The following is a 26,863-nucleotide window of genomic DNA, read 5'->3' as shown; positions in this document are numbered from 1 at the left end:
TACTAAAGATAGTACTGCTTGGCACGCTTACTGCGTGCATTTTAATCACACATGAACGCGTTTCCGGACAGAGCTCGTATTTATAGGAGGGTCGAGATGTGACGTCACGCAGCATTGGCCAATAGCAGACGCCGAGCTGACGTAGTTTGTTAGACGTGTGCGCGCTCCGGATTCCGCTACCGCCATCTTGACCCAGGCAGGGGTTTTAAACTAAAAACAACAGGAAAAGAAGAAGAACATCGCCAGATGGCCTCTTTAAACGACCCCGCTGTCGAAATGAAGCTTAAGGAGTGGTAAAAAACAGTCGGCGTCATGACTTGTCGTGATTACATTAGAAGCCCGAGAAAGTACAAGGAAGAGACCGCTGGATTTCCGTAGCTAGCTGTCGCTGGATAAAGTTGCTTCGTTTTTCGTTCTGCCTCGACTCGCACATGGATTCTTCTAAAACGGGTGAGGTCTGAGGTCGCAGGCCTCGTCTGCCACCAATGACGTTTAACACTAGACTTGACACTGAGACTTTTCCTTTTTAAAACTCCCTCTGTGTGTGTGCGCGCGCGCGCATGTCTATCTGTCTGTCTGTCTGTGTGTGTGTCTGTCTGTCTGTCTGTGTCTGTCTGTCTGTGTGTGTGTCTGTCTGTCTGTCTGTCTGTGTCTGTCTGTCTGTGTGTGTGTCTGTCTGTCTGTCTGTGTGTGTGTGTGTGTGTGTGTGTGTGTGTGTGTGTGTGTGTGTGTCTGTGCGTGTGTGTGTGTGTGTGTGTGTGTGGGTGTGTGTCTGTCTGTCTGTCTGTGTGTGTGTGTGTGTGTGTGTGTGTGTGTGTCTGTGCGTGTGTGTGTGTGTGTGTGTGTGTGTGTGTGTGTGTGTGTGTGTGCACGCACTGATGGGCCTGTGTTCCAGATATGGATGATCTTCCCTCACTGGACATGGGGAGCCCTGATGGGACACCGAGCGACAGTGGAGCTGTCGTTCAAAAGGGCAAAAGACGAGCAGTGTAAGTGCAGAGTGGAACTCGCCCAATTATGCATACGTGTACAGTCGTGGCCCAAAGTGTTGAGAATGACACAAATACTGGTTTTCACGAAGTTTGATGCGTCAGTGTCTTTAGATGGTTTTGCCAGTTGTTTCTGTGGTGCATTGAAGTATAATTACAAGCATTTCAAAGGCTTTTATTGACAATTACATCAAGTTTATGTAACGAGTCAATATTTGCAGCGTTGGCATCTGCAATTCTCCCTGACATGCTGTCAATCAACTTCTGGGCCAAATCCTGACTGACCCTGACTCAGTGCTTGTCAGAGCAGAGTTTGTCAGAATTTGTGGGTTTTTGTTTGTCCACCAGAGGATTGACCACAAGTTCTCAGTTGGATTATGTTCCGGATAGTTTCCTTCCCATTGACCCAAATTTCAATGTTTTATTCCCCGAGCCACTTAGTTCTAACTTTGGCCATCCATCATGCTGGAAAAGGTATTGTTCTTCACCAAACTGTTCTTGGATGGTTGGGAGAAGTTGCTGTTGGAGGATGTTTTGATACCATTCTTTATTCATGGCTGATGCACTCACACCTGCCCACTTCCATTCCTGAGCAAGTTCTGCACTGGTGGCACCCTGATTTTAGTAGCAGCAATATCCTTCCCTGTGAAGCCCTTTTTATGCAGCTGTGTGATGTTCTAACTCAGTCAGCATGACTGAATGATCTCCAGCCTTGTGCTCCTCAACACTCTCACTTGTGTTAACGAGAGGAGCACTGAAATCTCAGCAGGTCCTTTTGTGGATGGTATGAAATGCAATGAAAATGGGTTTTTGAAGTAAAGTGATTGTCACTATGATCCACTGCAGCACAACACACGGTGCACACAACAAAATGTGTCCTCTGCTTTTAACCATCACCCTTAGCAGCCATGATCGGCGCCTGGGGAGCAGTGTGTGGGGTGCTTTGCTCAGTGACCGGGATTCGAACCACTATCCCTAACCACTAAGCCACCACAGGGAATTAAATTCATTTTCATGGCAAAGAGGGACATTGCCAATATTCAATTTAATATGCAAATTGCCAAAATAAAATAGTTTTTTGTTTGTTTTAAACGGAAGCATGCGCGCATGTATGTATGTATGTGTGCAGGTATTAATCATGTCTACGTTTTGAGTTTCTCACGGTTTTCATTTCTCTCTTGTTCAGCTCTGATTTTGATGATGAAGGAAGCAAGATTTTCAGGTAGGTGGGCGGAATAAACTTTTTTTTGTTATCAAAGATGTAGTCTCCATGTTAAGATGTACCATGTTAATTTAATCGGACCGTTAATGCACCATTTGCTTATATGCATGGTCAGCATTAGCTCCAAACACAGCCCGGCTGATCTAAGAATTAGGGCTGAAAAGTACGCCGACTGCAGTTCCGGCATGATGCTTGTTTCATGTTGTTCATAGATGTGACGATGACACAGGACTTTCAAATGATAAAGAGCGCTTTGCCAGGTAAGAATCGTGTTTTGGACAGCGGTAATGTGAGTTTTACCATCAAGTTTCCTATTCCCAATATATGATTCAGCTAATTGCCAGTTTTCCCCTTGAGATTCTTTTTTCCTATTTCCTTCCTACGTCCCTCTTTCTTTCTCTCTCTCGCTTTTATACTCCCAGGCCTCCTTTCTTTTTCAGCACACATTCAGTGCTTTTCCATCTAGTCTTTTTTTGGAGAAAATGAATCTGTCTCTCCTTTGAACGTCCCATTTGTTGTGCTCTGTCACACTCTTGTTTTCTTACTCAGACATGCTCCACATTATTGTCATTTTTCACACTCTACATCTCCCTTCCGTCCGTCATTCCTTCCCAATTCTAATTGCTCTCTTCTACCTTGTGCAAATCTAACCAACTGCATTTTTGTGCAAATCTAACCAGCTGCATCTCTGCGGCTCCTATCCACCCATCTTCATTCATGACCTTTGGCTCCTCACCCATAACCTCAGGGAGAACCACAGTGAAATTGAGCGTCGGAGGAGAAATAAGATGACCGCCTACATCACTGAGCTGTCCGACATGGTGCCCACCTGCAGCGCTCTGGCCCGCAAGCCAGACAAGCTGACTATCCTGCGCATGGCAGTGTCCCATATGAAGTCCCTCCGATCGAGCGGCAGCACGGCTGCGGATGGCTCCTACAAACCCTCGTTTCTTACAGACCAGGTGGGATTCTACAAATGCAATAAATGGATATCTTGTGAAGCCAAAAAACATTTCTTTAATTGTTCCAACTCATACAAAACATCTATTTATTAGAATCTCTCTGTCTCTTGTCATTCCCCTTGGAACCGTAGGAGCTGAAGCACCTTATTCTGGAGGCAGCTGATGGCTTCTTGTTTGTAGTATCATGTGAGTCGGGGAGGGTGGTGTACGTGTCGGACTCTGTGACCCCAGTTCTGAACCAGGCGCAGTCTGACTGGCTGGGCGCATCTCTGTATGACCAGCTTCACCCTGACGACAGAGACAAGCTGAGAGAGCAGCTGTCCACTGCTGAGAGCAATATCACTGGTGAGCATCATGTTCCCGTCTTATCTTCCTCTTCAATCTAATTTTAACCCGACTGACCAACCTGTAATTCGGACTAGTGCTTCTACTTTGTTACTTACCGAAAATTCCGGACTATAGGAATAAGGCACGCCTGTATATATACCTGTGTGTGTGTGTGTATACCTGTAAGCCACAGGTTTCCCAGAGATATTAACATGAGATATTAACGGAGAAAGATGTTACAGGAAGTACTTTTTAAACTTTAAAAATTAAATACATGTAATATCCACAAGTACATTCATACCGCAAATGTTTTTATAACCGTGCTTTTAACAATACTTAAGTTGTCCCCTTCAGTATCAGTATTCAAAATTTATCAGCCTGAATGTATTCGTCACACACTTTCTCTGCGAAAAATACAGGAACCTACCAGCAAAAGTCATTGATGCCGAGCGTATTGTTAAGCCGTCACATGTGGTGCAGTCCCGCGCTGCAGTGTTTTAGTATTCATTGACTTCTTAAAGGTCCCCTGAATTTTTTTCTTAGTTGTCCCCTAATACTGTATCTGAGGTCTCTTTCTGAAATTCAGTCATGGTGCAGAATTACAGCCACCTTGATCCAGTCCAACAATCAGATTTCCCCCGATGCGCCGTTTTGGTGTCTGTAGCTTTAAATGCTAATGAGGAGGAGAAAGGAGGGACGAGGAAGAAGTCAGCGGGCATTCGCGGAAATGATGTCATCAACATCGTCACCAACCACAATTTTTTGCCGCAAACAAGAAGTCGTGTCAGCGTCAACATGTTTCTTCAGAATCTTGTTTGATGGAACATTTTTACATCTAGACATTGCGGTCGGTGGAGATTGTGATTTAGGGGAGGGTGTGGACAAAGCATGAGAAACGAGAGGTAACCTTTCCCGTTATGACAACATAAGGGGACAAATTTCAGATCCGACCGCCTGAGCTGCTGCTCTCTGAATAGCGAAGCAAAATGGCCAAAGCTCACTTTATACATACCGCCATTTCTAGCCACTGCAGGACCACAGACAGGCTCGGGGAACTCGTATTAATTGTTAGCCAAACTGCTTATTCCTGCTAACTTCTTGCTTGTGGTCTTGGTTAGGCCGAATGTTGGATCTGAAGACCGGAACTGTGAAGAAGGAGGGTCAGCAGTCGTCAGGGAGGATGACCATGGGAGCACGTAGATCCTTCATCTGCAGAATGCGGTGAGACAGAAGATTCAATCACTCCAGAGCAAATAAGAGCTAGTCAGTTTGACATTAATGTGACATTTGTCTGGCTATGCTTGTGCAGGTGTGGTGTGAGTCCTGTAGAGCCTGTGTCGATGAATCGACTGAGTTTCCTGAGAAGCAGAAATCGGTAAAGCCCACAAACATGTAGAAACCTGTAACTTCATACCACCTAACACTTCTAAACTCCCATCATCACATTAGTTCATGTGATCTCACACATACCACAGTCTTTGTGGTTTCATAGGTTAGCAGCTTCTCTTCATCTCACCAGTGTGGTCTCTGTATTTACTGATGTTCTCATTGGCCAGGAATGGTTTGGGGCCACAAAAGGAAGGGGAACCTCAGTATGTTGTTGTGCACTGCACTGGATATATCAAGTCCTGGCCTCCTGCAGGTGAATCATGTGTCCATTTCAATTCTCTATACACAGCAGTGATGTCTTGCTCAGGGACACAATGGTAGTAGGTGGGGTATTAACCTGTGACTTTGTGGTGGTAGTAGTGGTGGTAGTGGTAGGGGTGGTAGTAGCCTAGTGAGTAACACACTCGCCTGTGAACCAGAAGACCCGGGTTCAAATCCCACTTAATACCATTGTGTCCCTGAGCAAGACACTTAACCCTGAGTTGCTCCGGGGGGGGGGGGTCCCTGTAACTACTGATTGTACGTAGCTCTGGATAATGTACTAGGATGCTGAGGTCTATTACCAGCACTAAACATTCTGTGTGTGTCATAGGTGAGTGGGCTACCCTCTAGGTTAGGGCCACCCTGTGGTAGTGAGTGGTAGTGTGTCTTTTTATGAGGACTTCTTCATAGGTGTCACATATTCTTTACATTCTCTGTGTTGTGTTCTGTGATTCACATTGGCTCTGTACTTGCATTAATAGTACGTCATGCACATGATCATTTAATGTAAAATGAAAAGTGCACCTCAGCTGACCACTACTGGATTTGTGCGAGCTTTGCTGTAGTTAACAGTTTTCTCTGCTACCCCAGGAGTGACCCTTTCTGATGACGATACTGACACCAGCCAGGGCAATCGCTTCTGCCTGGTAGCAATTGGCAGGCTACAGGTACAGAATGTAGTTTAGGAAAAAACACCGTCTTTCTCACGTGGCTGGGTTTGATATGGCTAACTCGTGCTTTTTACTTGGTTAAGGTAACCTGCTGTCCCAGTGATATGAGCGCGTCCAACATATGTATTCCAGTCGAGTTTATCTCCCGTCACAACTGCCAAGGAACGTTCACCTTTGTGGATCATCGCTGCGTGGCCACTGTGGGCTACCAGCCACAGGTACCGCTAATAAGAGGCATTTTGTTGATTTTAGTGCATATTTGATCTGCTCTGGCTTTTTATTTTCCTTTGGCATAGGAGCTTTTGGGAAAGAATATTCTGGAGCTTGTTCATCATGAGGACCAAGGCCTACTTAGAGACAGCATTCAGCAGGTGGCTAGAGAACATTTCAGTGAAATATAGATGGGACAGTTTCCCACATCTCCCTTGTTTTCTTGCCCAGGTGGTGAAGCTGAGGGGGCAGGTTCTGTCTGTGATGTTCCGCTTCCGCTCCAAGTCCCATGAATGGGTTTTGATGAGAACCAGCGCCTTCACCTTCCATAACCCTTTCTCAGAGGACATTGAGTACATAATCTGCACCAACGCCAATGTAAAGTGAGTGGCCTAAAAATCATTTCCAAATAAAGTCAAAGAGCCATGTTTTTACCGCACAGTCGAAGACAACGAGTGTCCCCTAATTTTACAGCATTTATGTCATCAGAATTAAACAAGAAAGAACTGCTGGTTGTTATCTGTCATGAAGAAGAGGAACTAACTATACATGTTGTTATTTCTGAAACCTAATTCTGAAAAGGTTCTGAACCTCTCCTGTGAAAATGTCACCCGCCTTGTCTAGTGCCTCAACCTTTCCCTTTTTTTGCAATGGCCCTTTGTACACTGGAAGGCATTAGCAGACCTCACAAACATCTCAAGATAAGATAAGATGAGATAAGATAAACCTTTTTTAGTCCCACAAGTGGGAAATTGCACTTGTTACGGCAGAAAGTGGACAGAAGCAGAAGGTAATAGCAGCAAAAATAGACCACCTCAAAAATACACCATCTCAAGACCACCTCCACAACACGGTTTTCAAGTTTTATCGAATTTAAATATTTTGCTGAATGAACTAAAGACTTTGACCTTAGTCTGGGTGAAGACAGCACAAAGACTTCTAGAAACCCTTTTGTTCATACTTATACAAGTTGTGTTATTACAATTTATGTTCAACTTATCTTTGCTTTTGCTTTTTTGTTTCCATATTGTTATGTGTAAAATGTTCACATAATGCTAAATATGTTTAGTCAAGTCATTGTCATTTAGTATTTGAGTAAACAATTCAGTGTATGTGTATCTGTCTTCTCTTCCTTCATCACCCCTGCTGTCGCTTTGCGTGGCAGTAGAAATCAGGAACCCCTCACTCCCATCTCGTCCCCTGGGGTGGCACTGCCACTCTCGATGGGACACAACAGCCCTAACGGCCACCCTGCCCTCAGCCCGGGGCAGGTAACGGCCAGGTGAGACCAGAATAACCCCTCCCCCTTCGGAACCCTGTGACTCCTCCTCTACCAGACTCAACTTCCTCTTTTCTTTCCATTCTGGGGGTCATGGTGTCTTTCTTGTCCTCACGTTTGTTTTCGGTGACTCAACACTTGTTTTAGATTTTAATTGTTTCCAGCATGTCTGAGGTCACTACTGTCTAGACATATAGTTCCTGTGGTTGCCAGGTGAAGGGTCTTTTGGTTCATGGTGGCAGACTATTTAAAAAAATTGTTCTGTCATAACTAAATGTCTTCCTGTTTTCAACCTGTGTCTACAGACAGCAGCAGCAGCAGGCAGAGCTGGAGGGTGGAGAGGTCGGCTTGTTCGAGACTCCACAGGTAAGTCAATCGCAACTGCACTTCCTCCGTCTTCTCTCTACTGAAATATCGCAAGTAGCCACCTGTGCTCGTGGTTTGTTCAGGTTCCTGTTCAAGCAGTGCCGGCAGTTTCTGATCATAAGGTTCTGGAGAAAGGAGATATGTACCCTGAAAGGGACCCCCGGTACCCTGATCGCTACACAGGTGTGGAACCAGGTTGCATCAACATCTTGAGTACACGGCACTCTGCAAGAACACTGATTGAAGAAAACATTCTGTCTTTTAGATCAGTCCAAAGCAATGCAGTCCACAAGTACACCAGGGAACCAGCAGATTTTCTCTCAGGGTAACACATGCTCAGTGGCCAGCCGACCCAGTGACTCCTATAGGTATTACTTTCGACGTAGTCATCATATTCCCTTTTTCTGTGACTGTTCTTAATGTGTTGATCTGACTCCAGACCAGTGGGCATGGCTCAGCAGATGGTGCAGCCTCCGCATTCAGCTGGGCAAATGTTGGCCAACATGTCCTGCCAGACTACACCCTCAGGAGCCTCTGCCAACACCAGCAGCCCCATACAGGTCGGTCCAACGGCCGGAGCAGGGGCGTGGCAGGGAGCAAGGCCTTCATTCAATTCACAGGTCAGATTGATCACACAACCAATAGAAACAAAGCATTGAAACCGGTGCTCAAATCAAGATATAGCAGTGATTTATAATGATTTACAATAACCGTAGCATCTGCAAGGAAGGAGAAACATGTCAGATGCTGGACTGTCAAGTGTGTTTTGACAGTGAACGGTAGTGTACAAATAGAATGTGACACATGTAGACCTTCCTCTTGTAAGCTGCTTTGGATAAAAGCATATGCTAAGTAAAGTAAAGTAGACCTACTTTTTAGTTTTGTTAACTGAATAATGAGGTATCATTATGAAACACATTATGTGTTGGGTCAGTAATGATGTTAACCACGCCTGTGACACAGAGAATTTGTTTTAAATTTTAATCTGTTTACTTTTTCTTTCTTTAACCCATTAGGGCAAATAGGTGCTTCATGCAAACAAACACACACACACACACACAAGCACATACCTCAAGAACAGTGAAAATACAGCATTTCTGCTCTTCATCCAATAGGTGGCAGCACAACAAGCAAAGAACATGTCACCTCAGTTTGCTATGGGAAACTTTGCAGCCACTGCATCTTCATCATCGTCGTCTTCATTTGGTGTGATGGTCAACACAGCTGCGCCTACCCCCACCAGCACATCCACTTACCCCCCTCTCAACAGCCGGGGCAACCCTTCCACAAATGGCTATGGTAAGACCGCATCAGCTGACAGATGCCATGATAAACATATGGCAATGTGCAGAAGTTTCTACTAAATTTGTCATCCGATAATGGTAAACGTCCTTGTTTAATCATCAAATTGATCAAAAATCCTGTCCTGGCATTTAGCAAATGACCATCGAAGCTTTCAGGTAATGAAATAACCTACATAATATGTAGAGAGGCTCATGCAGGGCAATAGTTCCAATGAAATTATGTCTTCACTAATGCAAGTCTGCCACTAAATCTTCATCGATTATTAGAAAACCCTTTTGCAACGACAGTACAGCCAGTACAGCTATAAAATGTACATTGATTTAAAGAAGCAATGCAACTGGCTGAACTTGTACTGTTGTCTGGTGTGTTGGCATAAGGGGCTTCAACAACATCATTACTTCTAACTGTGTCTGAATACTACCTCTTATTCATTTTTTTTTTTTTATATTTTCTCATTTCATGTTTTTTTTTTTTTTTTTTTTTTTTAAGTTACCCTATCTGGCCTGAATGTCTGTGACTCACTAAGAGCAAATATGAAGAAAATCCAGAATCCTCATTTTGATAATTATTCTGTTTTGTTAGATGCAAGTCAGGCTGGAGTGCAGTTTTCATCCAGACCAGCAGATGCTGTGTGGAGCCAGTGGACAGGCCAGCCCCCCGCTCAGGGCACTACAGAGCAGAACTCTCAAGCCAACCAGCCAGAAATGTTCCCTGTGAGTTCTAAAACCGGCCATGTTTTGTCAAGGAAAAGATCAACCTCACTTTCTAACCCTCACGGTTCTCTCTCTTCTGCAGGATGTTCTGTCCATTTTGGATCAGTCGGGCAGCTTCAACAATGATGACTTTGGCGAGATTCCCATTTTCCCTTCCTTCAATGAGTGAATCAGTGTTGAATGCAACCCCAACTCTCCCTCTGAGGTTTTTTCTGACATTGAGTGGTCTCTCTGTTCTAGTTTTACCAAAAGTAAATTTCAGGTAATAGAGGGATTAAATGAGTTTATATGATAAATGAATGGATTGCAAGATTGCTTGCGACTTTAGTTTGAAAGCCATAAAAAGACTGAGAAGGTGGGGAGGGGAAAAAAACAATGATTGTGGTGTGACAGGTTTATGTAGATGCCAACACGGGTGCGCTCCTACAGTCAAGCCAGCTGCGAAGAATTGCACATAGAGAAGATCAAAAACGCACAAATGTCCCACACTGGCACACTGCCTCTTTAACACTGCCGCACGGAGTAAAAAGTACTTTTTTAGTCGTTTTCACCCAGACTGATCTGTAATTTCAGCTCCCCATTTAATTCTCCTCCTGCCCCAAGCAACATAGAGTCTTCATGTTGAGCCCTTCCCATGCATCTACATGTCCCTGTGTTGCTGTTCACGCTGCAGTTGATGGGGGCTTTTGCAGGCCTTACTCAGAGGTTGTGACAGGCTTTTGTGCAGGGTGTGACCCTATATAATGTTGGCCACTTTAAAAAGACTGTATGTTTTTTCAGGGTTTTTTTTTTTTTTTTTTTTTAACACTTTCTCTTTTTTGATAATTAGACAATTTGTCTCATTCTAAATTTAATATGTATGTGTGTGTCTCACCACAGAGACCTGGGCTTCTCCAGTTTTCATCTATGTTCATACCAAACCAGCACTATGTAACATGTTTGTGTGAACTTTATTTTTAAAGGCATGAATTTTATACAACATTTTTTTGAAACGGGAGAAAAGACTAACAGCAATAATTGTGGTGGTGTAGGTTTTTAATAATTCAAAGCCATTCATATTTAAAAAGTTATCAATGTTATTCTAGTGCTGACATGGTAAAAAAAAAGTCTGGTCCCCCAAACAGATCAGAATGAAGGCCAAACTTGAAGTCATGGCTGATTTCATTTTTAATATTTACATATTTTAGACTGCAGTGTTACTTTAAATAGAGTAACAAAAAAAAATCACTTCCAACTGAGTGCAGTAACTACATCTATGGTCCCTCATTTCTTAAGTCCTGATCAAACAACAGAACAGTTACTCAGCAAGGGGCAGAGAACCATGAGAACCTATTTGGCATTTTAACTATAGAATGAATACACGTGCACCCACTACACGTACATTGAGGTGTTTTCTGTTGCAGATGTCTTATGTGAAGCGTATCCACACCAGTTTTCATTTCTATCCTTTCTGAGAACGTGAGCATGTCTTGTTCTGGTTGGAAGCCATTTTGGTGCTCCTTATCCCTGATTTTATGATGTATATTGCAGTTTCTATATTTCACATAGATACACAAAATGTTTATGAAATGTTAAAACAGGAGAACGAGATGTTTGGAGTTTTGTATTAAATTGTTATATTGTCAGAAATCTCATGATGTGCTTTGATACGGTCCTGGGAAATGAGATGGACGTTGCACCATTACTACAGAATCAGTCTAAGCAGTGCAGTGTGAGTGATCAAGTGAAAATGGAAAAGGAGGAGGCTTCTCTAGAGGCTCTCTAAATGATTGTGTTCCTCCTCTGTCCGTTCGCTCTGTCCCTTCCTGTCCCCTCGAGCCTCTCGCTGTTAAATTGTGCAGAATGGGTTTACGCTTTCACGGCCGGTAGTTGTAATACTGAAGACCTGACACGTTGACACCATGTAGAGGAGAACAGCGTGTATGGCGGTGTGTAAAAATAATTAAACACACAGCCATTAACCGTCTAAACTGTGAGTCCACTCCTAATGGAAAATGTGGAATATTGTGTTGAGTTGGCCATTCTCCCTCTCCAGGGTCAGTGTTGGGGTCTCAGGAGTGTTCGACTTTGTAGAGTTGCTCTTATACTGGACTCTGGCAAGGACCCCTCTGAGGATCTGGAGACAGGAACTGTGGCTCTACTCGAAGATGGCCGAGGTTATAAGAAGATTGCTGCAGCACGGCACCCAGGACCATACGGCGGTTTAACTGGACAGGTTCCACTCAGGACAGGCCTCTGCACCTTCCTGCTGGAGTTGTTGGGGTGCAGGTCAAACGGTTTGCTTAAGAGAACGAAAATGACTTAAAGAACAAGTGTGTCTTGCCCACAGACAAGCATGGTGGTTTGGGGCTGAATGAGTGCTGAACACGAAGCCAGCGTGCACTGTGACGTACTGAGGCAGAGCATGATCCCCTCCCTTCAGAAGCTGGGCCACAGCGCAGGATTCCTACATGATAACCTCCAAGATGAAGAGGCTGGTGGTGGAGGTGCTGGACTGGACAAGCATGTACTGAGCATCTGTGGGACGGCCTCAACTGGTCGCTAACATCTGCCAGCTCCATCATGGAGGAGTGGAGGAGGATTGACACTTTCATGTAGGGATATGCTCATTAATGGCTGTGTGTTTTAACCAAGCTGTACACCGACTAGCTTGTATCACGCATCTTCACTGTCCCCAGGAAAGACATACTGATACTGTTTCTTCACCCAGTTAGTTTGATTAAATGCAGCAACCTAGTAATTCCTTCTGAAGTGGCAGATAGAGATACTACCCGTTACTGGTCACTTTATACTCTTGTCCCTCAAGTCCACCTCTCCAGTGCTCTGTCTTGTCCTTCCCTCTCAGATAGCATCTGATCTGGATTGGACAGGTCAACTTTCAGCTCCATCTCAGCTCGGCGTTGGCCTTTTTTTTTTTTTTTAACCTGTCACGTCCACACCTCCATCCATCATCCATGCTACACTACACCGCAGCTACCGCGTTTCTAACACGTGCTGCGCCGTTTTGAGCACTGTAGGACTGGACCGTAACCGACCACAGTGTGGTAATCCCTTACGAGGCAATTCGGTTACCAAACGCCCTCTTTAAGTATTCATTGGTCACACAGGCGCCAAGTGTAAGCTGTGCGTCCTGAAGAGCACAGACCTTTTTGCCGGTGACGGGATCTGTAAGGAACGTGAGGCTGAACCGCGTGGAGGTGAAGAAAATGTCTGAGAGAAGACGAGTGACTCTTATTTTGACGTTCTAAACAATATTCATGAGGATACTTGGAGATTTTTGCACTGGACAAAGATGGACCTCCCACCTCTACCTGTGGCCAGGTTGGACATAGATGTCGATTTGGGTTTTGCTCTCTTCTTCTTTTTCCTCCTGTGCCTTTTCCTGTTGATTACTATGGTGCGCTGTGCTCAGATGGTGCTGGACCCCTACACGTCCATATCTGTCTCTACCTACCAGGAAGAACAGATAGAGGCCTGAGAAGAAAAGTGCCTCATCATCATCATCTACAAGTACAGTCCTCAGATGGTACACTGGAACATCTCCACTTCAGAAGCCAGGAGCAAAACCAGTTGCTGGGATGTGTTGAAGAGAGCTTACAAATCAATTCTTTTTTGCCACTTTTCTCCACGTCTCCATGAGCAAAGATGAAATTCTGCCATGTTGTTTTACTGGAACAGCAAAATAAGAAAAAGTTTGACATCTTGACAGAACTCTTGTGGTTCATACCGTAGTTCTGTTACGGTGAAATCACCTGAAAAGGACAGCGAACATCTGTATATTTTTCATGTATTTTTGTTGGTTTTAAGGTGATTCGAACCTGATTAACCCTGCACTGCACTTTATACCTCAAATGCAGGTTTTTAGATCCATAAACTACAATTTATGAATCATTTATCCCACCCTGAGCTTGTATTCATATTGTATCATTTTCATACATCGAAAAGTAATATTTCCTATAATAGATTTAACATTTGTATGTTTAATATGACAAAAGCAATAACTTTTTTTTACACGTTTGCTGTATAGATTCATAATTTTACATATGCCATCATTTTCTACAGATGACAATCTGCTCATTAATTCTAATCTATTACCTTATAGTTACATTCTGGACTTTGAGAACCAGCTGTTGGGTTAAGAAATTAATAAATTGATGACAGATACGTCTTCAGACCTGCTGGTCCCACCCTGCTATGGAGATGCTGCAGCCATTCGCAACCAGCCAAACTACCAACATATCAGCATAAGGAACTGCAAGACACCGCAGACGGAAAAGGCAGTTTATGCTATTTTGTCACAGAAAGTCAACAGGTGAAAATGGCGTGTAAGGTCAGTTGGTGTCTTATTTGCGTTATTCGCATTACCGAATGCTGTAAAGTATGCACTGCTTCTGTCATGATTACAAAATGTAAAACTAAATAATTACATATCTCAGTCTTTAATAATTGAACCTCATACATTCTAATTGCATGCAAAATGTTTCCTTCTTATTGATTATTGCGTTTGCCCTAACATGGATCAAGGTTGCATAATTCACTACCTCCCAGATCACTTATTTTAAAAAAGAAACCGACAGCATTTGAATTACGACCCCTGGAATATGCCCCAACAGCGAATAAAGGCTTAGTTCCTTCGTTATTTATTATTTTTAAAGGTCTAGAGAATCTGACAGCAGGAGAAACGGGATACTCGCAGGGTTACTCGCAGGGACAGCCCAGACCCTGGGACAAGTTGAGAATCGCGTCCAAGAGAGTTCACCGGAAAGAACCGAATCAGACGAACGAGTCGCTCGCTGTGCCGACTCGCGAATGAGCAGACCGGGGCCGGAGGGTGGCAGTGCTGTGGAGTCCGGGCTGGAGGGAACGCCATCAACTATGGACAGATGTTGAGAGCATGAAGCATTGTGCGATGTAAAGATACGGACGCACGAACAACCGTCCTCCCGACTGCACGTTAACCGGAATATCAATAAGTTAAAAAATAAGGTAAGTAATGCATTAGCTGTTTCTAACGTTCTGGCTACGGGGTCGACTTTTAAAAGCCTTGTGCAGCAGTATGAACACGACACGGGTGCTTAAAAACGTATGTCGAGCACAGCTTTTCATTCACATCCGTTTGCTAGCTGCCCGTTCACGCGCCATTCTGGTCCATCTTGGCGCTGGGAATTATGGGACTTGGAGTCCGAGTTTTGCAACGCGCTGGAAGTAGACTTGGAAGGGGACTTTTTTCCCCGTAGACGCCACATACATCTCGTTAGAATTAAACTTTACGCGCGTCACCAACATATTCTGTGAATAATGCATGTCGCGCGTCTTTAGTTTTTTCTTTTTCAAGACTACATATACCGTCAGTCTCAGCGGCCGATGAGTCAAAACAAAAGGGCGACAGACGCCTCAGTTTGTGCAACATCCAGGTATCGTGGAGTTTAAATCGACCGCTAGATTCGTTTATTCACGCAGTTAAACACGCCTGGCGCCAAGAACGTCAGTGAATGAAGTGTGGACCATACTGGTGACGAGCTAGCTTTGGATGCTGCTGAGCTAGCACCTTTTACTGGGGTTTTAACGTAGTTATTTACAAAGCGTGTATGTTGCGTGTAAAACTAGCCAGTTGTCTACCTGCTAATACACTGTCAATAAACGCCAGTCCCCAGGGGCCCAGATGGACGTAAATGTGGATGGACTGGAGGCAGAGCTGGAAGAGGAGTTGGGGGTGTCTCTGGATGAGCTGAAGCAGTGGATTTCTGAGGAGGTGGAGCGCAGCGAAGCCGTGCAGCAGCGCAGAGCCCAGCTGGCCGAGCTGGAGCACTGGGTGGAGCAGAGGGAGAAGGAGGTGGCCGCGGTGGACACGCTGTTCAGCACGGCATCACGGTGAGCTCCACTCCACCTGCACCGTGTTGGGTGGCCCAGATGATGTGCGACTCACTGAGCGGCCGTGTCCGGAGTCTGTGGCGCAGACGCTAGCCGGCCGGTCCGAGGTGACAGTGGCGCCCGAACAGGCACCTTTTGTCACTTGTGATACACAGCAGCACAGCACACGGTGCACACAGTGAAATTTGTCCTCTGCATTTATCCCATCACCCTTGGTGAGCAGTGGGCAGCCATGACAGGCGCCCGGGGAGCAGTGTGTGGGGACGGTGCTTTGCTCAGTGGCACCTCAGTGGCACCTTAGCGGATCGGGACTCAAACCGGCAACCTTCTGATTATGGGGCCGCTTCCTTAACCGATAGGCCACCACTGCCCCACCTGGACAGTGTCACATGGGTCACACATCATTTGGGCCATTACCGTATGGAGAATATTGATTTGCGTTCCAGTTTTGCTTTGTGTGTGTAACATGGTTCTTCTGTGCCCAGGTCAGTTGACGAGTGTGAAGCGTTGGTGAAACATGTTTACAGTAAGATGGGACTTGTGTATCGGGAAAGCAGCTCTGAAGATGAAGGAGAGGCGGGGCAAGACCCCTCGGAGGTCATTGAGATTGATGATGAAGACGACGATGATGTCATTGCTGTTGGTTGCTGTAAGTTGGTGTATATATGTGTGTTTTCCTTATGGACGCTTGTGTCCAATTTGCTAACATTGTTAATGTTCTTCTTTTTTAGTGGTCCCACCTACAAAAGTTGCCACACCAATTAAAAGCTCACCAGTAAGCTCTGGCAAATATTATTCTGAAAGTATTAAAATCAAACCATATGTGACTGCATGAATTATATGTTATATATAGACATTTGTTGTTTTGACTGTTATGATCTAATGTTAATGAAATATGTGAATTGTCCTTCATTCCTTGTGCATATATTGGCCTGTGTGTACACTTGCAGCTTAAAGAAGCATCTAAAGCTCTGCAGAGGAGCTCCCATCAGGTGCACAAACTGGCCCAGACTGTTACCAATCCACCACCGCCCCCAACGTTTACTGTCAAACCCTCTACTGGAACGGCCATCTTTTCTCCAGGCCTTCCCGCTGTATTTGTCTCCCAAGCTCCTCGAAACACCCCTACCCAGCCCAACCCTGATCTCAAAGAAGATGCTATGAAAGTGGATATGAGCATTCTGGGTAAAAAGCGGACCAAGACCTGGCACAAAGGGACCCTTATTGCCATTGTTTCTATGGGTAAGTAAAACATCAGCGTTTAAAGCTTTGGGGCTTCTTTGACTTTCCATCTCATCATTATTAAGTGAAAGTAAAAATGAAGCGATTGTCATTGTGAAACACGGTGCACACAACGAAATGTGTCCTCTGCTTTTACCACCCTTGATGAGCAGTGGGCAGCCATGAAAGGCGCCTGGGGAGCAGTTGGGTGGCACGTTGACGGCTCTGGATTCGAACCGGCAACCTTCCGATTAAGGGTCCGCTTCCTTACCCGCCAGGCCACCGCTGCGCCATTTGTGGTGGGAATTTTCCCGTCTGGGGAGCTGCATGAAAGAAAGTCAACTGAGTTTATTACCAAGTTTAATTTACCATGCGCATGGGGGGACTTACAAGAAGAACTCCCACCTGTTAGTAAGTTCACAAGCATATTTATACCACGCAGGGTAGGAAAGCAGCCACGGGCAGTGGTGGCCTAGTGGTTAAGGAAGCGGCCCCGTAATCAGAAGGTTGCCGGTTCGAATCCTGATCCGCCAAGGTGCCACTGAGGTGCCACTGAGCAAAGCACCGTCCCCACACACTGCTCCCCGGGCGCCTGTCATGGCTGCCCACTGCTCACTCAGGGTGATGGGTTAAATGCAGAGGACAAATTTCACCGTGTGTGCTGTGCTGCTGTGTATCACATGTGACAATCACTTCACTTTAGACCAGTTTGGACAAAGGCGCCAGAATCTTTCTTCTATCAGCTTCTGCGCAGCATAACACACTAGGTTTTGAAAACATTTTAGCCTTTTGCGTCTTCTGACTTTTCCATGGCACAACACGTGAAAAGTCCATGCCCATACATTTTCCCTACACAAACCTTCTGATTACGGGTCCGCTTCCTTACCTGCTAGGCCACTGCTGCGCCATTATGCAATAGAATTATTAAGCAGGGGTTGCCGGATTGTAGTTTGGTGTAAAATGTGTAATGTCTGATTTCTTTCCCTTTGCTTAACAGGAAACAGCTTTAAGTACAAAGTAAAGTTTGAGAATAAAGGCAAGAGTTTGTTGTCTGGGAACCATGTAGCGTTTGACTACAATCCTACTCTGGAAAGGCTGTACGTTGGTGCCCGTGTTGTTGCAAAGTACAAAGATGGGAACCAGGTGTGGCTCTATGCTGGCATTGTTGCGGAGATGCCCAACAGTAAGAACCGTATGAGGTAAGAGCGTTAAAGGAGAGTATCTCCTCAAGTTAGGAACCCTTGACACAATTCCTGTTTTCCAATTTTGTCCTTGTTTTCCAGGTTCCTGATCTTTTTTGATGATGGCTACGCCTCCTATGTCAGTCTGCTCGAGCTCTACCCTGTCTGCAGACCATGTAATGTTTTTTTCCTCTTTTCAGACATATCGAGTTATTCTTCCTTTAAATACACTCTGTGTTTCAGTTCAATCGACTTAATTCCATTTTTCACTCCTGATGTCTAATGCACATCAGTTGCCAGATTTGACCTCTGATCACTTGCTGATTTCTTGCTCAGTGAAAAAGACGTGGGAAGACATTGAGGATGCGTCCTGCAGGGACTTCATAGAGGAGTACATCACGGCATATCCAAACAGGCCCATGGTGCTGCTGAAGCCTGGTCAGCTGATAAAAACGGAGTGGGAGGGGACCTGGTGGAGGAGTCGTGTAGAAGAAGTGGATGGGAGCCTGGTCAAAATTCTCTTTCTGGTCAGAGTTTGGATTTGAATGTTAAAATTTATTTTTTACAGAAATATATAGCATTGACTGTTTGCTGATATGATCAGATCATATTGATAATTATGATCATTTTGCAGAGATTCTGACATTAAGAGTTTTGTTAGTATAGGTTGTCCATCAGGGGGCATATGCCAGTCATTTACATTTACATTTATGGCATTTATTAGATGCTCTTATCCAGACCAACTACAATCAGTAGTTACATGGACAGTCTCCCTGGAGCAACTTAGGGTTAAGTGTCTTGCTCAGGGACACGATGGTAGTAAGTGGGATTTGAACCTGTGACTCTGTAGTCTTCTGGTTCATAGGCAAGTGTGTTACCCACTAGGCTACTACCACCCACCCGTCATAGGAAGTATGAAATACATTTTTGGTTGCCTCAGTGGTGCTCACTTTGGGCACAATTTATACAAAATACTGCATTACAGTTCACACAACAGTTCACCATCTTTGGCAACCGGTGGATGTTATGTCTCATCGAACAGATGCTACGTTCTGCATATTAAACTATTTAAAATGACAAGAGTGATGGTGTGGTAGTAGCCGAGTGGGTTAGACACCCGCTTATGAACCAGACGACCTCAAGACAGTTGATTGTCTCCAGTGTGATTTTGGTTTGAATAGAATCTGACCAGAATCTGACAAGTCTAAGCCTCATCAGGGCTCTTAGTTTGTATACTTGATATTCTATAGAAATCGAACGAGAATTGCTGGTGTCTTCCCATTGTAAGTCGCTTTGGATAAAAGCGTCTGCCAAATAAAGTAAAGTAAAGTAAAGTATTAAAATTCATCGACTGGTAGTATTTTGAGATTTATAAAATTTGTATTTCTGTTATAAAGCCGTTCATTAACTAAATGATTAACTAAATTTTCTTGGCCATTTAACTGCAGGATGACAAACGTAGTGAGTGGATTTACCGCGGCTCTACCCGTTTGGAGCCCATGTTCAACCTGAAAATGAACACAGCAAATACACAGGATAAGAAGATGTCCGGGCAGCAAAGAACTCGCCCCAACATGGGTAACAGCAATCACCCATAAAAGGATTGTGTGGTTGTCATAAAACTCATAAAAAAAACATATATATGTATATATATATATATATTTTTGCTATTCTGTATTTCAGGAGCCCTGAGAAGTAATCGTCCTATGGTGCAGTACACTAGTGAGGCTAATTCTCTGGCCACCCGGTCTCAGTCCCAACACCCTACTCCGCAATCTTTGGCCTCTCAGCCCGTGGCCCCGCAGCCTGTGGGCTCTCGGCCCTCAACTGTGACCCCTGTGCAGCCTGTTCGCACCGAGTGAGTTCCATTCTTCACCATAACACAGTCCTTTGGCAAGTGGCCTGCTGTCACTACCATGGGCGTATTGACATATGGGTCAGACTTGATTTGCTGTTTTTTTTAGCTGATTTACTGTAATAGCTGTAATTGTGTTTGTCAGGAGTCCAGACAACAGGCTCAAAACCCAAGTTGCCAAAAAGAGCACGTCTCTGTATGTTTCGCCTCGGCTGGCAATGTCCACTGAGCCTCAGGCAAATGTTCCTAAACCCCAGCAACCAAACACTAACCCGCAGAACAGGTAAGACCGTGTTGTGGCTATTTCAGATGCACTAAAGTCGATTCTATTCCCTTTTATATTATCTGTGTGTCCTTCTGCTTGCTTCTTATGGTTATTTTGGTAGGTTCTACTTGCTCCAGTCCAGTCCTGTTCAGGTGGTGACATCCATCACTCCTGCTACAGCTGTCACTACAGTGACACCGCAGCCTTCCTTCACCAGCGAGCGGATACCACAAGAGCCTTCGTACCAGGCGCCCAACGACCGCCTCTTTTACCTGACCCACACCTGTTCTCCCGACTGCCTGAAGCGCGTTCGTCCGCAGAGGCCCAACATGTACCACGGCCGTAACCCCCTGCTCACGCCGCTCCTGTACGAGTTCCGCCGCATGACTGCCCGCCGTCGTCTCAACCGCAAGGTAACTGTGGCCATCTCTCAATCTGCTGCACATGAGTTATACAAACAAAATACTGCAGATTGACCCCCGTAGCCCCAAGTTCACATAAAGTCTCAACACATATTTAATTAAACTCCAGCCTCTTGTTCCTATGTCCACTGTAAAATAAAGATAAAGTGAAGTGATTGTCACATGTGATACACAGCAGCACAGCCCACGGTGCACACAGTGAAATTTGTCCTCAGCATTTATCCCATCGCCCTGAGTGAGCAGTGGGCGGCCATGACAGGCGCCCGGGGAGCAGTGTGTGGGGACGGTGCTTTGCTCAGTGGCACCTCAGTGGTACCTTGGCGGATCGGGATTCGAACCGGAAACCTTCTGATTACGGGGTCGCTTCCTTAACCGCTAGGTCACCATATCATTAAAGATAAATTGAGTATTAAGCATGCATTTATTTTGTCCCATCCCTGTCCCCCTGACAGATGTCATTCCACGTGATCTACAAGGCGCCATGTGGACTGTGCCTGCGCAGCATGGCTGAGATTCAGCGTTACCTCTTCCAGTCACAGTGTGACTTCATCTTCTTGGAGATGTTCTGCCTCGACCCCTACGTCCTGGTTGACCGGCGCTTCCAGCCACAGCGCCCTTTCTACTTCATCCGGGACATCACCAGCGGCCGCGAGGACATACCGCTGTCATGTGTAAACGAGATTGACGGCACGCCTCCGCCCAACGTGGCATACAGCAAGGAGAGGATCCCAGCTGATGGGGTCTTCATCAACACCAGCCCTGATTTCCTGGTGGGCTGTGATTGCACCGATGGGTGCCGAGACAAGTCAGTATGGTTGTCCTCGGTCCTGCACAATAGTACCAGGTCTTTACCATGCTTCCATTTCCGTATTTCCTTCGCAGGTCAAAGTGCTCATGTCACCAGCTGACCCTGCAGGCCACTGGATGTACACCTGGCGGGCAGATCAATCCCAGCGCTGGATACACACACAAGCGGCTGGAGGAGTGCCTCCCCACGGGGTTGGTGGAGTTTGTGGTTTTATGAACCTTACATCAGTCAGGTGGTATTTATTTTGGACTGTGGAGAGACTCTGGGGTGGGAATCCCAAAAGTTCTGCATGATAATGATGGTATCATCCTACTGAACAATCCTTTGAACTGTATTACTAAAGAAAATGAATTCAAACTTAAGCAGATGTAAAAAGATAGTTGTAAAATCGGAACTTTATCTTTAGTGATTCATACAATTTTAGGACATTTTAAATAGAAACCAGCTGTAATCTCCATAACCGGGATCAGCAACCCTGTTCTTTTCGTTCTTACACCGCGGCTCTCTGTGGCTTTGGAAAATAAATAATACTTTAAATGTATTATATTTTGATTTATTTTTTTTGTAGTTCAAAACTTGATTATTATTGTGATCTTGTAACATTAATGTCACGTAAAATATGCACCACATGCCATATATGGATATATGCCTGGCAAACCGGCATGTATTTATTAAGCTTTCAAGACCAGTTAGGCTACGTCAGAGGGGTATACTTTACATTTCATTTGAAAGAGACCTTCAACTCAGATTTAGAGTTCTAAATGTTAAATAATATATTGGTAGAAATAATAATAATAATTTGGTGGAAACCGAATCCATGTGGCTGTTTGAGTGTTAAAGGTTGCCGACTCCTGTTCTACATTTCGTTGCCCTGTACTTGTACATGTGTAATGACAATAAAGTTGAATCTAATCTAATCTAATCTAGAGGAAAAGTCATATTGCATTAACAATTTGTTGTCGATTGTTGATTGTGTTTTTTTGAGTGAGCATCCATTACAGCACCCCACCGTCAAGCTAAACTTCTTCCTCTTTCTCTCCGTTCTAGCATTTATGAGTGTAATAAGCGCTGTCGCTGTAACGCTCAGATGTGCACTAACAGGCTGGTGCAGCATGGCCTGCAGGTTCGCCTCCAGCTCTTCAAAACGCAGAACAAGGGCTGGGGCATCCGTTGCCTTGACGATGTCGCTAAAGGCTCCTTTGTCTGTATCTATGCAGGTGAGCAGATTTTGGAGACTTTCGCAAATTTCCAGTTTGTATGAATTTTTCACAGTTTGTTGTTTTTTTTTTTTTCCATTTTCAGGTAAAATCCTGACTGATGACTTTGCTGATAAGGAGGGCTTGGAGATGGGCGATGAGTACTTTGCCAACCTGGACCATATAGAGAGTGTGGAGAACTTTAAGGAGGGCTACGAGAGCGAGGCTCACTGCTCAGACAGTGAGGGAAGTGGGGTGGACATGAGCCGCCTCAAACTCAAACCTATGCAGAATAAAGGCCCCACTAAACCAGAGGACACCAGCAGTGGCAATGGGGGCAAAGGTCAGAGTTCAAATATCTGACCAATTTGGGAACGTGGAGCACAGGACAGTGGTCTGAATTCATAACTTGCGCGTTGTCTTTATATCTTAGGGCGTGCTGACTCTTCAGGAGAGGGTGAGAATGAGGAGGAGGAGGAGGAGGATGATGATGATTCCAATGATGATGACAGCTCAGATGATACCTTTGTTAAAGACACCTACTACACATCCAGCTCAGTCTGGAGGAGCTACACCACACGCAGGCAGGCTAAAGGGGTAAAGGAAGGTGAGAAGTGACGAAAGATGCAGACTGATTATCACTGCAAAAATTATCTTCCATAATCATAATCTGGTTCTCCTAGGTACTAGACAAAGCCACGTACCAGCAAACGTCTATTTCTTTAGCCGCTAGGCCACCACTGGCCCAAAGGGATTAAAGGGGGCAGTGATTCTAGTGGTCCGGCTGGATCAGTGTTGGCCCCGCCCAGTTTGATGGGTTGGACTGCCAGACAGAAGTAATTTATGATGCACTGAATGGGCCCAAATTAAATTAATTGTCAAATATTTCAATATGACATATTTAATTTGTATTGTTTTATTAACCACTGTATATAATTCATGCCATTTTATTATTTACTTTTTCATGTATCCTTCATAGGATAGAAGAATATTTTTGAGTCTGATTTTCGAAAACGTCTTTCTCTCTTGCAGAGAGTCAGGACAGTAAGGATGGCATGAGCGTGTCAGGCAGTGGGGCTGAGGACCAGAAGCCACCTCACATGCCAGAGGAGACGGGAAAAAGCAAAGTGGCTTCTTGGCTCACTAGCCAGTCCTCCAGTGCCATCAAAGGAGAGGCGCTGAAGTCCGAGAAGAAGGTGAGGCAGACGGGAGGAATGCAGGTTTAACACACTGTACTGCGATTCTGCATTTATTTAAAATACTTCATTTATATCCTAAACAGGAACCAGTGGACACAAAGACCTCAAGGTTAGCCATCTTAAATCCCGCCTTGTTTTCTTGTTTTACCCTTGTTACAGATGCATTCATATTTGGTTGCTTTTGTATTTTTTTTTTATTTTAATTTAAAGCTGTGTGGTTTTTCTTTTTTTCCACCGAATAAGTTTGAAGACGGAAGGTGCAAAGAAGGCTGGCAGCAACACGGTACGTATGTTTTCATATCGCCATGTCTGAGGCTCTGGTTGTAATGTAGTGGTGAGGAGTGGAGGGTTCTAGTTTACTAAATCCATCATGGCCACCCCTCCTGCAGGACGTGATGACCCTCTCTGACAGTGATGACGTACAGACCATCAGCTCGGGGTCAGACGACAACAAGGAACAAGTAAAAAAGACTGGTGAGAACGTACAAATATGGAGCAGAAGAAAGCTTGGGCTGAGAGAAGTTCATGATGCTACTCCGCCTCTTCCACTCTTACAGCTGTGGTGAAGAGGCAGGTTGCAGTGAAGTCAACCCGTGGCATTGCACTGAAGTCCCACGGCATGATGGTCAAAACAGGCGGCGGAGGAGGTGGCACAGGCATGACAGGCACAGCGCAGGGCCATGGAGGCGGAGGGGGTGAAGGAGGTCCCAAAACTACACGACATTTCTTTGATGGAGAGGAATCCTGTTACATCATTGATGCCAAGCTTGAAGGCAACTTGGGCCGATACCTCAACGTAAGTCACGCACTCCCTCCACGCACTCACTCCCTCCCTCCACGCACTCACTCCCTCCCTCCACGCACTCACTGGTGGGCAGTGGTGGCCTAGCGCTTAAGGAAGCGGCCCTGTAATCAGAAGGTTGCCGGTTCGAATCCCGATCCGCCAAGGTGCCACTGAGGTGCACCTGAGCAAAGCACCGTCCCCACACACTGCTCCCCGGGCGCCTGTCATGGCTGCCCACTGCTCACTCAGGGTGATGGTTAAATGCAGAGGACAAATTTCACTGTGTGCACTGTGTGCTGTGCTGCTGTGTATCACATGTGACAATCACTTCACTTTACACTCCCTCCCTCCACGCACTCACTCCACGCACTCACTCCACGCACTCACTCCACGCACTCACTCCACGCACGCACTCCACGCACTCACTCCACGCACTCACTCCACGCATTTTACTCTCTGTTGTTTGCTTCTTCTATTACAGCACAGCTGCAGTCCAAATCTGTTTGTCCAGAACGTGTTTGTGGACACGCACGACCTGCGCTTCCCCTGGGTCGCCTTCTTCGCCAGCAAGTTAGTGTCTTTCTGCATTCTGAGTAGATAAACTTTAGTTTCGAGGTTAGTCTTCAGAAGTCTACTACTTCTTTTAAAAAGGGTAATAATAATAAGAATCATACTAATGGGGTAGTGGTGGCCTAGCGGTTAAGGAAGCGGCCCCGTAATCAGAAGGTTGCCGGATCGAATCCCGATCTGTCAAGGTGCCACTGAGCAAAGCACCGTCCCCACACACACTGCTCCCCGGGCTCCTTTCATGGCCGCCCACTGCTCACCAAGGGTGATGGGAAAAATGCAGAGGACACATTTCACTGTGTGCACCGTGTGCTGTGCTGCTGTGTATCACATGTGACAATCACTTCACTTTAATGTGTTTTTTCAGGCGCATACGAGCTGGGACAGAGCTGACTTGGGATTATAATTATGAGGTGGGAAGTGTGGAGGGGAAAGAGCTGCTGTGCTGCTGTGGGTCCACCGAGTGTAGAGGACGACTGCTGTAAAGCGGCCGCCACGCTGAAGGCCCAGATCTGAGAGGAGATGTTGTTGAAGCTGAAACCGCCCACTGTATTGTAACAGGAAATGGGATCCTTCTAGTCCTGTGAACAGCATCAGGTAAAGATGAGGTACCTCCAGCGACTGGACTGGACTGGACTGGACCGGACCGACATCTCTGTTCACCTGCTGTACCTGGACCAAGTCAAACTGACGCTCTCTAACCAGAACTGACCGTGCGTCTTGCAGGCCTTGATCTTCTATTAGTGCCCACTTTGCATCCCCACATGGAGAGCTTTTTTTCAGCTTTTCATTTGATGTCCTTCCTTTGTCCTCTTTTTTTTTTTTTTTTTTTCTTTTTTTTCATTCAATCAAGTAAAATGACTCAGTTTTGTAATGATTTTCTTTCCTGTGTTTTGTGTTTGTATTATTGTCATAATTGAAGAATAAAAAATTGTTTTTGGTCCACGGTCCCAAGAGCATGATGTTAATTTAAATGTAATTCTGTGACAGAATAATAATATGGTCAGAATTTTTTTTTCATCATATTAAGAATTTTCACTCTCAGGGTTCAAAGACAGAAGAGTGTTTGTATTAATATTAGAGGTGGGTATAGATTAAGTTTCTTAATCTAGATTAATCTCTCTGTAATCTTAATCTAGAGTAAGCAAAATTAATATAGAGTAAGAAAAATTAATCTTGATTAATCTCGATTAATATATCTTTTAGATTAATCTAGATTAAATTGGCTCATTTGCCATTCATGCCATTCAGGCATTCAGAATATGTGTGCTACCCAAATAATGACTAAAAGTAAGTCTTTGAGAACGGGTTTCTCAAGCCAGGTGGCGCATTAGACCAGGGGCTCATCTCCTGTTTCCAAAATGCATCACAAACTGCTTGAGAAAGCTGTTCTACTATGATTTACATTTATGGCATTTATCAGACGCCCTTATCCAGGGCGACTTACAATCAGTAGTTACAGGGACAGTCCCCCTGGAGCAACTTAGGGTTAAGTGTCTTGCTCAGGGACACAATGGTAGTATGTGGGATTTGAACCCGGGTCTTCTGGTTCACAGGCGAGTGTCTTACCCGCTAGGTCACTACCACCTTAATGATAATTGGTGATGAAAATAAGTTATGTTCAATAAGATGTACTTGTGTTTACCAACTGTTTATTCAGTTAAACAGCTGCATTCATGTTACCGCGTCACGTTTGATGTGGTAATTTCACAGTTCGAAGACTCGTTCTCGCCCCCTACAGTGCAATTCGGCTAGGTATACATCCGCGCTAAAATATCAAGGTGAAAGTCATCATAGTGT

The 26,863-nt window shown here is 45.0% G+C and overlaps 2 protein-coding genes across 9 annotated transcripts; both read left to right on the top strand.

Annotated features, from left to right (window-relative positions):
* Window positions 1–130: 130 nt before the first annotated feature.
* On the top strand, window positions 131–11,319 carry arnt (aryl hydrocarbon receptor nuclear translocator). 5 transcript variants are annotated; one of them, XM_028980436.1, is made up of 21 exons: window positions 131–450; window positions 896–989; window positions 2,176–2,211; window positions 2,424–2,471; window positions 2,960–3,173; window positions 3,305–3,518; window positions 4,619–4,721; window positions 4,810–4,875; window positions 5,057–5,142; window positions 5,742–5,818; window positions 5,905–6,039; window positions 6,118–6,192; window positions 6,263–6,414; window positions 7,200–7,313; window positions 7,616–7,676; window positions 7,760–7,859; window positions 7,942–8,044; window positions 8,116–8,296; window positions 8,792–8,975; window positions 9,564–9,694; window positions 9,777–11,319. In XM_028980436.1, exons 1-21 carry the CDS (start codon window positions 432–434, stop codon window positions 9,861–9,863), a joined length of 2,280 nt encoding a protein of 759 aa, XP_028836269.1. In that variant the 5' UTR covers window positions 131–431; the 3' UTR covers window positions 9,864–11,319. The 5 variants fall into 5 exon arrangements, with proteins under 5 accessions (XP_028836269.1, XP_028836268.1, XP_028836270.1 ...); XM_028980435.1 differs by having other exon boundaries at window positions 7,197–7,313; XM_028980437.1 differs by lacking the exon at window positions 7,200–7,313.
* Window positions 11,320–11,462: 143 nt separating this feature from the next.
* setdb1b (SET domain bifurcated histone lysine methyltransferase 1b) lies at window positions 11,463–26,006 on the top strand. Of its 4 annotated transcripts, XM_028980430.1 has the most exons (25): window positions 11,463–14,024; window positions 14,350–14,680; window positions 15,342–15,565; window positions 16,051–16,214; window positions 16,297–16,340; window positions 16,516–16,807; window positions 17,784–17,985; window positions 18,070–18,143; window positions 18,304–18,494; window positions 19,416–19,545; window positions 19,651–19,825; window positions 19,968–20,105; window positions 20,209–20,500; window positions 20,962–21,314; window positions 21,392–21,508; window positions 22,365–22,534; window positions 22,620–22,856; window positions 22,947–23,120; window positions 23,546–23,709; window positions 23,796–23,821; window positions 23,956–23,995; window positions 24,102–24,186; window positions 24,270–24,508; window positions 24,978–25,066; window positions 25,431–26,006. In XM_028980430.1, the coding sequence occupies exons 3-25, from the start codon at window positions 15,357–15,359 to the stop codon at window positions 25,546–25,548; spliced, it is 3,723 nt and encodes a 1,240-aa protein (XP_028836263.1). In that variant the 5' UTR covers window positions 11,463–14,024; window positions 14,350–14,680; window positions 15,342–15,356; the 3' UTR covers window positions 25,549–26,006. The 4 variants fall into 4 exon arrangements, with proteins under 4 accessions (XP_028836263.1, XP_028836264.1, XP_028836265.1 ...); XM_028980431.1 differs by lacking the exons at window positions 11,463–14,024; window positions 14,350–14,680 and adding an exon at window positions 14,977–15,108; XM_028980432.1 differs by lacking the exons at window positions 11,463–14,024; window positions 14,350–14,680 and having other exon boundaries at window positions 15,116–15,565.
* Window positions 26,007–26,863: the final 857 nt, after the last annotated feature.

Source organism: Denticeps clupeoides, chromosome 5, assembly GCF_900700375.1.
Source record: "Denticeps clupeoides chromosome 5, fDenClu1.1, whole genome shotgun sequence".
Lineage (NCBI taxonomy): Eukaryota > Metazoa > Chordata > Actinopteri > Clupeiformes > Denticipitidae > Denticeps > Denticeps clupeoides.
Note: the sequence above shows the minus strand (reverse complement) of the source record. Positions and strands in the feature narration are given on the sequence as shown.

Excerpts from the sequence above, each read along its gene's own strand:
- setdb1b (XM_028980430.1), top strand. The coding sequence starts at position 15,357 with ATGGACGTAAATGTGGATGGACTGGAGGCAGAGCTGGAAGAGGAGTTG. Across the intron at positions 18,144-18,303 it reads CTACCCTGTCTGCAGACCAT|TGAAAAAGACGTGGGAAGAC; the intron begins GTAATGTTTTTT and ends TTTCTTGCTCAG. Across the intron at positions 20,501-20,961 it reads GCCGTCGTCTCAACCGCAAG|ATGTCATTCCACGTGATCTA; the intron begins GTAACTGTGGCC and ends TCCCCCTGACAG.
- arnt (XM_028980435.1), top strand. Across the intron at positions 990-2,175 it reads AAGGGCAAAAGACGAGCAGT|CTCTGATTTTGATGATGAAG; the intron begins GTAAGTGCAGAG and ends TCTCTTGTTCAG. Across the intron at positions 6,040-6,117 it reads CTGTGGGCTACCAGCCACAG|GAGCTTTTGGGAAAGAATAT; the intron begins GTACCGCTAATA and ends CCTTTGGCATAG.